At 44.8% G+C, this 14,517-nt stretch overlaps 4 protein-coding genes and 1 non-coding gene across 5 annotated transcripts; 3 read left to right on the plus strand and 2 right to left on the minus strand.

The window, feature by feature from the left end:
• Positions 1 to 587: 587 nt before the first annotated feature.
• PAAG_03947 (hypothetical protein) lies at positions 588 to 1,944 on the plus strand (the record flags this gene model as incomplete). Its single annotated transcript, XM_002794308.1, has 2 exons — positions 588 to 662; positions 820 to 1,944. 2 exons carry the CDS (start codon positions 588 to 590, stop codon positions 1,942 to 1,944), a joined length of 1,200 nt encoding a protein of 399 aa, XP_002794354.1.
• Positions 1,945 to 5,548: 3,604 nt separating this feature from the next.
• On the plus strand, positions 5,549 to 7,804 carry PAAG_03950 (hypothetical protein; the record flags this gene model as incomplete). Its single annotated transcript, XM_002794311.2, has 1 exon — positions 5,549 to 7,804. The coding sequence occupies one exon, from the start codon at positions 5,549 to 5,551 to the stop codon at positions 7,802 to 7,804; it is 2,256 nt and encodes a 751-aa protein (XP_002794357.2).
• Positions 7,805 to 9,219: 1,415 nt separating this feature from the next.
• On the minus strand, positions 9,220 to 9,293 carry PAAG_11777. The gene has a single exon. It is a non-coding gene; the product is annotated as a tRNA-Val (tRNA).
• A 589-nt stretch (positions 9,294 to 9,882) lies between these two features.
• Positions 9,883 to 11,971, minus strand: PAAG_03951 (prolyl-tRNA synthetase; the record flags this gene model as incomplete). Its single annotated transcript, XM_015845113.1, has 4 exons — positions 9,883 to 9,893; positions 9,960 to 11,248; positions 11,324 to 11,493; positions 11,582 to 11,971. The coding sequence occupies 4 exons, from the start codon at positions 11,969 to 11,971 to the stop codon at positions 9,883 to 9,885; spliced, it is 1,860 nt and encodes a 619-aa protein (XP_015702202.1).
• A 275-nt stretch (positions 11,972 to 12,246) lies between these two features.
• On the plus strand, positions 12,247 to 14,289 carry PAAG_03952 (T-complex protein 1 subunit alpha; the record flags this gene model as incomplete). Its single annotated transcript, XM_002794313.2, has 6 exons — positions 12,247 to 12,289; positions 12,344 to 12,391; positions 12,453 to 12,538; positions 12,603 to 12,707; positions 12,777 to 13,811; positions 13,900 to 14,289. The coding sequence occupies 6 exons, from the start codon at positions 12,247 to 12,249 to the stop codon at positions 14,287 to 14,289; spliced, it is 1,707 nt and encodes a 568-aa protein (XP_002794359.1).
• Between the last annotated feature and the right edge of the window lie 228 nt (positions 14,290 to 14,517).

The following is a 14,517-nucleotide window of genomic DNA, read 5'->3' on the forward strand; positions in this document are numbered from 1 at the left end:
ATGACATGACGATCGGTTGATGCAATGAAATGGACTAAATTTCTCTATTTCTGTTTTCCATAGAAGGCATTTAAGTTTGGCTATATATCCAGGCCAATTACCATAGCTTCTATTGAATTCTGTCCTCTTTTTCTATCTTTTTCAAGTCAAGGCGCTTCTTTATCACCTATGGTTACAATATCTAAGTGTCAAGCGCAGATGTATACATGTATCCAGGCTGTCTGCAGCTTGAGCTTAAAAGAACATTCCTTTAAGTGGCTGTTATTCTTTATCACAGTTATCTGTATTTGCGAATTGGGTCGTTCAATCCCTTCATCAGTCTATCATCTGAGTGATTTTGCTGCAGTGTGTCCACTCATCAGTCTCATTTTATTGTTTCCTTGTCATCTACAAGACTCATGCTTTTCACTTCATCTCATATTCTCTTTCTTTCATACTCATCCTGTCGCTCTGTTGTTCCACTGCCCAATTCCATATCTGGTGGCAAAGGCCCAACTCGAACAGGCGACTGAAATAAGGGAGAATTAGGAGTTACCCTTCTCAAACAGCTTCCAAAATTATCTACTCACAAGAGAGCTTATCCAGGTATGCCTTCCAAAACCCAGGCCGATGTGAACCTGTGGTTCTTATATATCTGTCTTCAGAAATCAGACTATAAGACCGTGAGTTCTGTTTCCTCCGCTGAACAAATTATCTCCAGCAAGTTCTAAGCGTCTGGGGAGCATTGGGAATTTCTCCTTTTGGGCCACCCCCCAGATTCTACACTCAAAGTTCCTTTCTACATGAGTTGGTTACTGATGAAAGCAATGCCCGTGACAGATCGATTTCAGCGCCGTAGGAGAGGCAGCCAATTTGAACCCTCCTGCTGCTCGCATGCGCTTTTCCCGTCTCAGGAAGGCAATCGAGAGCTGTGCAATTAATGCAACATCCGCTGAAACGACAAGCGCACCTGCTAGCATCGAAGAAAAATCCAAACAGCAGTACAAACCTCGTCAGTCGAAACCCAAAGAGGTCACATTAAAAAAAGAAGAACCCCTGTCGCCACCAGGTAATTCGATGAAAGAGGCAGAAGTACCTAACATCGAGATGGTGAAATCTGACATGGTGAAGCTTTTCGACCAGAATGAGTATGAAGCCAATTGCGGGGAAATAGATGATGAAGACGTCCCTTTAGCTATAAAACGCAAGGCTTCTCAGTGTAATGCATCCAGGAAAAGGCAGAAGCCGACGAATGTCTCTTCTATTACAGAAATCAAAAATGAACCAGCCTCGAGCGATGGAAACATCGGACTTTTCTATCACACTGCCACCGATACTCATTTTCCGAACGAAATTTCCGAAATTGACGGATCGAGCAATATGGTGAAAAGCGAAGGTACCATGGAATTGGTGTACGATTTCCATACAGATTTCAATGAAGAAACTTCTGATTCCCGCCAACGCGGAATCCCTTTCAGGACGCTTGCCCCTCCCCCCCTTAACACGACCCTTCAAGCCAGAATTCCTGACTATGTATCCACCTCCAATAACAACAAGCTTGCAAGTGATGGTTCTCAGGAAACCCGAGATTCTCAGAATGAGCAGACGAAGCATGACATTTCCTTTGACTCATATTTGTGCCCATTGCCATTCAGATCAACTCAAATGACCCATCCATGCAATACAGCTGCTCCCTTTGCACGCCCATTTACTTCTACACTTGGCGACATCTTTTCTCCAGACATTGGTGGAGCCAACGCTCCCACCTGGTCGAGGTACCAGATTCCGACTATCACCATCACCGACACTGATCCGTACGGACTTCGCAACCCCCTGTTTCCTAACAGCACGAATGCGTTAGATGCGGTCCAAGCAAATATAAATGGAGCGCTGTTCAGCCCGGGCTCCAACGCTTTTGCCCCTAGCTATGGCAGCGCCAATAGAAATGATAATCCACGCACATAACGTTGTCAGAACGATGGGAGTGGAATGGTTTTGATCTGTCTTTGTCTTGCGCGTCTTCGTCGTAGTGGTTCAGCGGATGCTGTCGCTCGTGACACGTTATTTGGGCTTCACACATGAGTTGCAACAATACAGACTCCCAAAATTGCGGATGGAGAAACGAATACACAAACTGATGAAGAAAATACTTAAAGACGTGAAAATTTCCGCATGGGTTTAGATGAAGTGTGGAAAACTCTGGGGGCCGTTTGAAGCTATTGTTTCTATTGATCTACTACGAGAGTCAAGGAGATGGGCAGTTAGATAAAGCTGATCCTACAACTACCTCGTCACCGAATTTGTGTGTTTCAAGATTTTTCGACGAACTTGTTAGATTTCCCGTTTAGGTACAGATACCAACTGGTATGAACCGATGACCGATATAATAAATGCATATTTAACATTATTGATGTTCGGAAGTTGTCTTGTCATCCAGATGTAATGGGTAACTAGCTACCCCTTGTGAGACTAGTAAACAATATTTGGTACTCTAATTACCCCGGTGTCAGCAATTGAACCTTGGATATATTTCTCCGTACAGTGTAGACAAACGATCAAGGATAACATGTCGGATGTGTCTTGAGATACGTTCCCATATATTCAGCAATAAACTGGCAGAAGAGTCTTAATTAGGGCTTTGGTAACTTACATCTGAACATTGGACAAGCAGCCCATTTTGAAATGCGTTCGTTCCTGTTAGCGAGCATGCACCCCGCACTGGATATTTTTGGGTCTGGAACATTTCTATTCTGCCCAGCAGCAGAGTGAGATTTCCATCTTTGAGACCAGGAGGGATGTATGAAGCGCCAAACCAACTGAACGCTTGCGCAATGAGCGCGATAACCTCGACTCCGTCCTGTTCCTTCGGAAACGGTGCAGCATTGGTATCCATGTGAAACAAAAAAAATTAAATTAAAGTGATTATCAGATAGATAGCTCTTCTCGGAAAACTGAAGTCCCCATCAGTTAGTCAACCAAAGGAAGCAGAAGAAGAGGGAAGAGAGCTTTATCGAGCCTCGTAAAATGATTCCTCGCAGGGTCTTACTTAGGCCCTTAACAGTTAGCGATGGCTTCATAACTTCATGACGGGTAGGGACCAATCCAGTTCTGCGACCCCAGACGAATCTCCGGGGGGGGAACTTCAAACTTCAATCGCTAGCACAGTCATTGTCGCAACGTTCTTTACTCAAACCTCCTATCAGATAGCAGGAAGATAGGAGGAAACGGGAGAAGACCGATATGTGCGTCTGATCTCCGCTGCTTCGCCTCGTGTCCGTCAAACCCCAGCAATCAATCCCAGGCAAAAAAGACCCTGGACAACAAGGATCAGGGATACAGCATCAAGCCTTGGAGGTCCTAAATCGACAACTACTACTCTTGAGCAAGGGCCTCGTATATATATATATTTTCCACTCTATGGGGAGTTAGGCGGTATATATGCGAAGAAGAATAAAGGAAAGCAGTGGAAGTCGGTATGGGACAACCTCGCACAACCAACAACAAGCAAGTGATTTCTGCAGCGCAAATCTCGGTCGTAGCTGTGAGACATGTTGCGTCAGTCAATTTGAGACAAGAACAGCGCCCATATGTACGGCTGAATGCACGTACGTGTGCTGAAGATCTATCTCCAGAGCCTGACGAGGGACCCAAGCAAGGTGGCCTGGCACAACATAAATATCAGAGACATCGCAGATCAGCCTGAACTCGAACAACCCCAGGAACTATGTATCTACGTTGGTACGTAACTATATAGTGTACTATAGATACATTACTCCGGACATTACATCCAGACGGAATATGGAAAAGCTCTCGATGTATACACATGTACACATGACAACACCAAAAGATGCATTGGATACTTTATACATGAAACCGCACGAGAAATTCTCGAGGACCACAACGCAAGCCGTGAGTTCGTCGAATGTTGAAAGCCCCACGATATTACGGGCATACAGTTGAATGGGATTTTAAAATTCAGCCGGAGAAAACCTTCGACTTGGTTTATGTTATAATCAACCTCACCCCAAATTAAAACTACATACACTAGTCAAACCTCAACAGCAGCATTGATTTTATATTCTTAACTAATCCTAATCTAACCTACCCTAATCCTGGTGTTGAAGGCGGGGGTTGAATAAAAGATTTTGTATTTGTGTTGTATGTGCAGAGTGTGTAGACTGTTTAAATATTTTATAAAGATCATGGTTTTGAAATATTGGGCCCAACTTTTTATTATAACCAAATGTAGCCCCTATATTATTCCACCCCCCTTTTGATATTTTATGCAAGCTTTTTCCTGGAGATGTGATTGTGACAATCTAACTTCCTAGTGTGGGATTTAGGTTTCAACGGAATGTGATAAATTTTCTGCACGGCGCTCAGCAATCCGCTCTGGAATCGCTTTTCTCCGTGAGGCGGCGGTTGAAATCATCATCACTTTATGGTAGTAGACTACCCTGGTCACCTCACACCAAATTCGACATCGGAAAATCACAAAGTCGACGATGACAGATTTCGATGATAGATGCACCTACTCCGTCCGTACTCAGTACGGGGCAGTCGTACGGAGCAGACCTTCCAATAATTTTGATTCTCCGGAACTAATGAACGAACCCGGGAACGAGTGTTAATATAGTGAACATCATCAGATCTTCACGCCCGACTCTGCCAATCGGATTACCGGCGGACATTCTATTTGCATGATATTTCCTAGTCGTGGGGCCATGCCCCATCAGACGCGGCTCAGACTCAAACCGTCACACTGATGAACCAAAATCTGCGAAGCCGCTTTCATTGTGGGCCCAACGTTGGCGCCGTTTTTCTGGCCGCTTATGAGCTTCAGCTCCTCTGAAGGGAGCAGCACAATCCCATAGCTCATGCTCCAGGCTCCAGCAGGCTCTTAGTTGGAGTACGGACTCTGGGCCCCCGTGCATTGTGCATTGTGTTCAAATTCCCGCTGAAAGCGTCTCGTGCTGAACATGCCAACAATTGGCGATTCAGCTCGATGATTCAACTCCCCTAAAAGAGTCGGAACTATTTTCAATTCGCTAGCTATTCTTGCAAGCCCTTCCAAGTTCCAAGTCCCTAATATTTGAAGGCCAAGAAGCTTGAGCGAGGACTCTTTCGTGCTACCGCGCCTACCAATCCCACGAATGAATTTTAATAACCAACCTTCTCCCTGAAGGAGCAAGGTTCCGGTTTCCTTTGAGAAACGAAGTTTCGTTTGTTTCGTCCATTTATTCTTTTCTTCTTTTCCATGACCTCTTCTACCCTGACTGCCCAGTGCTTTCTCTCCTATATTTTCTTGCTATTCTTACATATTCCGGTTTCAGGGCTGCTCTAAAACAAGAAAGGAACAAGCTTCCAACCACCAATCCCCATACAAGTGCTCTTAACCATTTTTCAAGTTTTAACCAACGTGTATCTAAATGACCTTCCGATAAGGCTTGTACGATGAACCGGTTGACGAGATCTCCTCCTGGTTCACGCCATTGACCCAACTCTCGGCTTCACGAACGTCCAACTGAAAAAAAAAAAAAATAAATAAATAGATAGATAGATAAAAAAAATGGCGAGCCTAAGAAAGTTATTTAATGTTGAGAAAACATTGTTTCAGGGGACAAGTCCCGAATTGATCGAGAAAGATTCGAACGGACTGTCGAGCGATGATTTTTCCCCATGTCGTGCCTTGTCCAGCAGGTCCCCCGAAACCAACCTCCCACGACTCCCACACATGCAAAACAAAACTTTTTACGGGATTGAGAAACAATTCGAAGACCTACATGATCAGTTTCGCCGCCGTCCATCACGAGCCCTGCAAAACAAACGATTTAGGAACCTCGAGTCGAAGCTATTTCCCTACGGCAACCGGCGTCATGTCGATGTTGTAGAAGCTAGCTTCCCGGTCCAACATGCCAGGGTTCCAACTCCGATATCTCCAGCGAGTATGTACAACGAGGAAATAGCCGACCGCAACATTCAGAGTCAAGGAATTGATAAGACGGTGACAAAATATGCGAATGTTATTTCAGCGGTATATCAGGAAGACATCGCGGACCGTAATATCCTTCTTAGTGGAGGAAATGCGCGTGCACGCTGGACAAGAAAGGGTGAAGTGAGATCGCAATTCAATCTGAATAATGGAAGATCATCGTCATCCCTTTCCTACTACTGGGATGGAAGGCCAAGGCTGTGGTCCAGGACAAATGCGACAGGGTATGAAACATCGCCAGCGGAGGGGAATGGAGAATTGAGAGTCATATCTTCTGATCAGGACCTCCGATCTCATCCTCTTTCCTACACACCAGAAAATATTGGTAGTAGTCCAACATGCAGAATGGGGGTTAGACAGTATATCGCTTTGCGATTGAGGACCTCTTCTCCGGCATTTTCCGCCCAATGGCAGGAGAGTAAGAGTTCTCCAGAACCACTAAAAGCTTCCAACATTTCTCCTGATCTCCTTCCATCTGCAAGAGATGCTTGGAAATCACCCAGGACAGTCGAGAACTCCAGCAATCCACTGAAACTCGAAGTTAAAAAGCCTAGGACGATTTCCGCAGATAGACCTGCACTCAAACTTTGCGCCACCAAGAATGCATCCAGCCGTTTATTATCCCCGACCTCAGCTAGACTATCTGGAAGGAAAAACGTTCGTGACCTTTCAATTGATACAAAACTCGCTGCCCCGGTCAAGACTTTTGTCAAAGTATCTGGCCAACCACCCGATATGACGGTACCAACACCTAGACGCGAACCAAGCGCAAGCATTGCGGAGATCGTGAACAGCCCACTCCAAGTAGCAACTCCATCAGCGATATCTCCAAAGGCCCCGAGCTATAATGTTGAGGAAATTATGAGTATGTTTAAGCAGGCGTACATGTCATCATCACAAGAGACCCACTCACGTCCTACATTTGAAACTTTACATGATGCTATTGTTCGTGAGATCAATTCTCACGAAGCTTTTCGTCAAGTCGCTTCCGAGATTGAAACAATGCCGTTTCCAGAATATAGTCCCTCCCCAATTCCAAATACGCACGTAGAAGAAAATCACAGTCACATGCGGAAGAAATCTTCATCCAAGAGCCTATCAGGGAAAGAGAAACAAGCGGTCAAATATGTACGGAGAAACTCTGTCGCGCAGACAAGACGAAATTCATATGCCCCGGTTAAGGAACTCTCCTTCCCAGCTATTAAGTGCTTAGAGGGAGGAACAGAAGAGGACCATAGTTCTCATGAACGGAGAAGACATACTTACTCTCAGCCATTACAGAGGAGCGCCCTGGTTGCCCCTGAATTTCCACGAGAACTCCGGGAAGAGGCTAAAAATGCCAATTGGGGCCTTTCTGGAGATATCTCACAACCCAAATATACCTACAAACTAATGCCAGATGTCTGCCCAATGAGTTCCCATAGCATTCGTCCTAAAAGGCCCCCCTCCAGGCAAGGCACTTCTGCCTCCTCAAAACCCTCACAGCCTCGCCGACTGAGCCAACAGACTCGGGCCGCCAAACCAGAAACAAAGCAAAAGTCCAGCAGTTGTAGGAACACGACCACAGCGCATACAGAGCCGGAGGCGCCTAAATTTCAATTCGACCACGTTAGGGATGAAGAGAATAAATATCTATTTGACCTAACCCCAAGATCACGTTCTCCCTCTGAATCTAAAACCCCTACCTCCAGTTCGCCCTCGCAGTCGTCTCAAACAACGCCAGTCAAACGGTTATTTAACATTTCCCCTCAACCAATTGTCAGGAATCTGATACCTCTTCGCAGAAGCAGTCTTACAAAGGACTTGTTTGATTCAGGGAGATTCAGACTGTGATCGATGGTTTTACTTACCATCCACAAATTTAGTTTCGTTCCGGCAACGTACGATTTGTTCATGGTACTAGCAAGGAAACCGCCGTTCTTGATCTTTTTGGACACCTCGCCGACTTGATTTAAATTCCGCGACATCCCCATTTTAATGAGCCATTTCTGGCTACATATCCAGCGTTTTTCCTGTCGATGACTCCAGAGATGATACCAGCGGTCGTGGGAGATGTGGCTTGAACCAGCGATCATGACATACCAAAATTCTCTAGGGGCCTTCCGATATTCTGAAGCATAGGTGCTATTCCATCCTTTCTATACGTCTCCCACCAAGTTTTCCAGAAAAACAAAGAGCTTTCTGTGATACATCAGGCGCGCTGCCACCTCAACACCCCCATTTGAACTGTTCTACTTTCTTTACGCATCCTATCTGTTTCCTTTGTCTTCATATTCCCTGATTTAAATTTTCCGCCTTCATTCATTTTTCATGTTTCCTAATAGCAACAAAAGCCATGCACGGCACAGACTTTCTTACAAAAGACGGCAATTGGGGGCGCATAAATTCTGCAATACATATCGGGTATACCTATGGAAATACCCCATTCTCGAAATTGATATCAATCTAAATATTAGGAGCGAATTTGGCGAATTTGGAGTTATTATTTTTTTTCTTTTCTTGGGTCATTTGGGAACGGGTCTTATTTTGTTTGAACTTCCGGATTTTTTTCCGCTATCTATTTATTCTTCCTCTATATATCATCCAGTTAGATATTGGGCTCTTTTCCTTCTCATCTCTTGTTTATTCAGATTCCCCTCATCCATTTTCCCCTTTTCGTTATTATACATATTCCAACTACTGTTGAGACACATTTAGGGCGACAAAGTCACCTTCATCTTTCCTCTACCTCATCTCCGTATATTTCGCAACATTTTTCTTGCTTTCAATGCTCGTTTCCAAAGTCCCCGCCACTATTTATTTTCTTTTGGTCTTATTGATTTTTGCTTGACAATATAGACATATTATTTGGAAACCGGGGATCAGTACATACATGCAGTATATACCGAAGGACAGATTTGCATAGATAGAGATATAAATATTATAAATAATCCACCTTTCATAATCCTATTACACCAATCTCTTACAGATTTGTTGTTGGACATTTTTCTCAACCCTCGTGATTGTCATTCATCAATTCCCCTTTTAATCATGACATATAGTGTCTTTATTCATTCCCACAATCCTTTTCTGAGCACTCACAATATAGGGACACAGTAAGATAGACTGAAATGAGATTGAAAAAAGAGTCAAATACTAGGTCATAGATTGTTGGGAATCTCTCATAAATGACTTACAAGAAAAAGGAAAAAAAAAAACTTTTAAAAAAAAGAGAACTGGGAAGTTCTATAAAAAGAAAATTAAAAGGATGATGTCGCCCAGGCTCGAACTGGGGACCTTGAGTGTGTTAGACTCACGTGATAACCAACTACACCACGACACCACACTGTTATATTGGCCGAAATGAGAATATATTTTATTACCTAATATAGTATTGTTATATTTGAAAATCCATCTAATTAATCATAATATCATATTAATAATAGGGATTCTCCGATGAATGGAGCCCAGTGATATTTCTATATTACTCCTCATGTTTACCATGTGCATTATTATTAAATAGAGTCAGGGATGATGAGAGTCCCTTTGAAATCTACCGGGCAAAGACATGAAATTTGGAAAATAAGACCGAGGTTTAGATGCACCAAGCAGCCCCAATGAAATCCCAAAAGTAGGCATGAGATAAATATACGTGGGTATATATGCGAAATAAATACAAACTACAGAAACAGCAGAATCTCCGTACCAAATACCGTTATTGTATTTATCTTTATTTTTGCTCGACTTATCCCGTTGATCGAAAACATCACGCCATAACTAGAAACAATTGGGGTCTGTCAGAAAAAGGGAATTCGTGGGCCGTTAAGCACGAATATCACGTTCAGGGAAGTTGTGTGAATCACGTTCTTGCATAAAGGACTAAGGGGATAAAGCTGAGTTCCTAAACTTAGCAGGATAAGGGCGACCATTGCTTAGTAGGAGCCTATGAGTGAACATGTATTAGTTTCTGTAGTCGGCAACGAAACAAAAGCACAATGATGAAATATACGTGGGGAAGGAGAAGTAAAGGAGAGTTGCAACTCACGTCCAAATAAGCACCAATTTTCGGCGAATCTTTCACAATTAGGGTTCGTGCACTTCGTGACTCCCTTCTCAATACCAGGCGGCTGCTCAAAAGGTATACACAAGCTCTTCGCACCCATACTTGGGGCCTTGGCGTCCTGGGCCTCACCAGTCTCTTCTTCAACTTTTCGGGCGCTCATATCCTTGATCTCATCCTCACACTGCTCTGTCAAACAGTGAGGAATCAGGCAAAGATTCTTTTCGTTAAGAGCAGGGGAAAAATCATCCCAGTTGGTGATATGCTTTACGTGAGCACGGAAGGTTTTCTCTGCCCGTTTGTAGAGATCGGCCTGGATTGTTTCAAGGAGGGCAGGGACCTGAGTCTTAAGTTCGGGAATGGGAATCGTGGATTTTCCATCCTTGCCAGGAATATCACGGCGAGAAGTCGTCACGAAATGGCCAGCCGATTCCCCTGGGCCAAATTCGAGTCGAAGAGGAATGCCGCGGAGTTCCCAGTCGTTGAATTTCCAGCCGGGGGAGTTATCTCGTTTGTCGACTTCAACTCTGACGCCAGCATCTTCGATGACAGCTGCTAGCGCATCAATCTCGGCGTATAGGGACGCTCTCTCTTTATCAGTCGTCTTGGCGGTGATACCAACAGGAATAATCACAGTCTGAACATCTGCAACCCGCGGGGGAAGTACCAACCCCAGGTCGTCGCCGTGAACCATGACCATGATACCAATGGTGCGGGTAGACAGACCCCAAGAATTTTGCCAAACATGAAGCGCAGGTTTCTTCTCGTCAGGTTTGGCAGATGGGTCTTCTACGGTAATGCCAAACATTTTACTGAAGTTTTGACCCAGGCCATGAGACGTTCCTCCCTGAATACCACGTCCCGTAGCTGGGATGTAGCCTTCAACAGTGGTCGTATAAAGACCACCTGCAAATTTTTCCTTTTCGGTCTTCTGGCCCCTGATGACTGGGACAGCAAGAAGTTCCTCGTAGACATGTGCATAGTGTTCCAGGATCTGCAACACTTCTTCGCGAGCAGCTGCTTCAGTCAAATGTGCGGTGTGGCCCTCTTGCCAGAGGAATTCACGGGTGCGGAGGAATGGCTGGGGGTTCTTAAACTCCCATCTGACGACGGAGTTCCATTGATTAAGGCGGAGAGGGAGGTCGCGATGGCTTCGAATCCATTTGGCGTAGTACGGATACATAACTGTTTCCGATGTGGGACGGATAGCAATCTTCCGCTCTAACTTAGAATTTCCTCTTTTCGTTGATGTCAGTAGGCGTATGGGTAATCATTTAGAGAGATCAAGACGTGGTTTGAGGTCCTAGACTAACGCATGAGTGACCCAAGCAACTTCAGCAGCGAATCCCTCTATATGGTCTTTTTCCTTGTTTAAAACGTCTTCAGACACGAATAGCGGGAAAGAGCAATTCTTAACTCCCATCTTCTTAATTTTGTCATTAAACCACGTTTGGATTGTCTCCCAAATGAAGTAAGAATGTGGCTAGAAAACGGGCGCGATGACATTGATTAGTGAGAGGTTTCGAAATATTTGAATGGGACATATAGTTTCTGGATAAGGGAAAATGCACCTTCAGAATAAAACAACCCGACACGTCATAGTAATCCAACATTTCTCCCTTCAATAGCACCTGTTGGTACCAACCTGGGAAATCATCATTTTTTAAAACATCGATACCAATGAGCGCAGGGCCGTCTGGCTTTTTTTTGGAAGCTTTTTGCGTTGTCGCTTTTTTAGCTTCGGATTTGCCAATACCCTTGTTGGCCGATTTCTCAGATTTTTCAGCAGCTAGTTTCTCCTTCTTCGCGGCCTTTTTGGCAGCGTTCTTGGATACCTCGCCAGCAGGGTGGTTTTCTCCCCCAGTAGCGGGGTCCATCGTGCGATCAGGGAGAGTTTGGGTTCCAGCTGGCACAGGTTGTGCTGAGGCGCTAATGTCATCCTGTACTTGTTGCGATGACATTTCAAAGTGTCCAAATATTCAATGTAGGCAGGATTCGCGGGTTGTATGTGGAATTGAAGCTGGTGTCCGGGTTACGAAGCGGGAGGAGTCAAGTCCTTTAAGCTTGATTAGATGATGTTCTCAAAAACTTCACCGCCTTTGACCGGCAGAATGACAGTCAAGAATATCTCTCTCCGATATCAACCAAAAAGTCACCAGCAAAAACTGAGGGAGCAACGGTCACCAGAAAGCGTCTATCTTCTCGTTTAATTACTCTTTCGACCGTTTGATTTGATATGGCGGGGATTTTTGAGTCTCCTCGCAATGCGGGACAACTCTGTGAGCTTCCTTGCTCTTTAATGTCGGGGGAAGATGAACTAACAGCTTCCACAGTTCTAGGAGGACAGAAAATCAGCGGTGCTGATATTCGAGATCAGAATGGTATGTGACCGTTATTCAACATATGTATTGTATATCAAGCTGTTTACCTAGTGTTTCTTAGTACTGGCCACTCAAGCTATTGCCAACGTGGTGAAGAGCTCCTTTGGTCCTTCCGGGCTTGACAAAATGATGGTGGATGACATCGGGGTAAGCCATGATAAAACTCTCCTGGATATAACCGGGTTAAGTAGAGGTATTGATATTAGATTAGGATGTCACTGTTACCAATGACGGAGCCACTATTCTAAGCTTGTTAGATATTGAACACCCTGCGGGGAAAATCCTGGTGGATCTGGCAAAGCAACAGGACAAGGAGGTACGGTCCCGTATTCCCTCTCCTTTTCACCGTTTTCCCGTTCATTTCTAAAATATATGTTATCTATAGGTTGGTGATGGAACGACTTCCGTTGTCCTAATTGCGGCAGAGCTTTTACGACGAGCGAACGAGCTGATGAAGAACCGGATACACCCCACTACGATCATCACTGGATACCGATTGGCCCTCAGGGAAGCTGTGAAGTATATGAATGAGAACATCAGCACAAAAGTAGAGCACCTAGGGAGGGACAGTTTGATAAATATTGCAAAGACATCAATGTCAAGCAAGATCATAGGCGCTGATGCGGATTTTTTCGCTAACATGGTGGTTGATGCGATGCAACAAGTAAAAACGACCACGCCGCGAAATGAGGTCAAATACCCAGTGAAAGCTGTCAACTTGCTTAAGGCCCATGGAAAGAGTGCTACTGAATCGATCCTTGTTAATGGATACGCTCTTAATTGCACAGTTGCATCACAAGCCATGAAGACTCGGATTACCGATGCGAAGATCGCCTGTCTTGATATGAATTTGCAGAAGGAAAGGATGAAACTTGGTGTCCATGTTACCATTGATGATCCCCAACAGCTCGAGAAGATCCGTGAGAGAGAGGCCGGAATTGTTCTCGAGAGAATCGAGCTGATATTAAAAGCGGGTGCAAATGTCATTCTCACTACCAAGGGAATTGATGACCTTTGTCTCAAGACGTTCGTCGAGAAGGGTACGATGGCAGTTAGAAGATGCAAGAAGGAAGACCTTAAACGTATCGCGAAGGCCACGGGAGCAACGCTAGTTAGCACGCTATCTGATCTTAATGGTGATGATAAATTTGACCCGTCTAGCTTGGGACATGCGGAGGAGGTGGTACAGGAGCGGATATCTGATGATGAATGCATCCTAATCAAGGGAACAAAGGTTCACACTGCTGCTTCGATTATCCTGCGTGGCTCAAACGATTTCCAACTCGATGAGATGGAACGATCCGTACACGATTCTCTGTGCGCTGTCAAGAGGGCATTGGAGAGTGGAAGTATCGTTCCCGGCGGAGGAGCTGTAGAGACCGCACTGCATATCTACCTTGAGGAATTTGCAGTCACAGTGGTAGGCCGAAACAATACCCGCAACCATACCCGCTCTTAAGCATTATTGTGACTATCTTGATCCATCAAAACTAACAAGATCTCAACAGGGCTCCCGCGAGCAGCTCGCCATTGGCGAGTTCGCCCAATCTCTCCTCATCATCCCCAAAACCCTCGCTATAAACGCGGCCAAGGACTCGTCGGAACTCGTAGCGCAGCTCCGAGTCCGCCACGCCCTCTCCCAGCGCGTCCAAGAAGGCGACGCCAACGAGGAAGAGAAAGCTATCGTCAAGAAGAAGATGTATAGAAACTACGGCCTCGACCTCACCAAGGGCAAGGTTGTCGATTGTGTTAAAGCAGGCGTCCTGGAACCTAGCATGAGTAAAATAAAGCAACTGAAGAGTGCGGTGGAGGCTTGTATTGCGATTATGAGAATTGATACGCTGATTAAACTTGATCCAGAGAGGAGGGCTGAGGATGATGGGCATGGACACCACTAAAAAAATAAGTTGTTATTCTTCTTGGCAAGGGGGTTTAATACCGTCCAACTATTTCCTTTTGTTTTCATTCCCTTTTCAGGTCTTGTGTAGGGAACGATCAACAAAATGTTTGAAAGACTATAAAGGGCGCATATTACATATATGTTATCATAAACTTCTTCCTGTCCAATCCTATTTTCACCATATATAAATAAATCTACGTAACTGAATTATCTTGTGTTCTTCAAG

This window comes from Paracoccidioides lutzii (assembly GCF_000150705.2).
Source record: "Paracoccidioides lutzii Pb01 unplaced genomic scaffold supercont2.9, whole genome shotgun sequence".
Classification (NCBI taxonomy): Eukaryota; Fungi; Ascomycota; class Eurotiomycetes; order Onygenales; family Ajellomycetaceae; genus Paracoccidioides; species Paracoccidioides lutzii.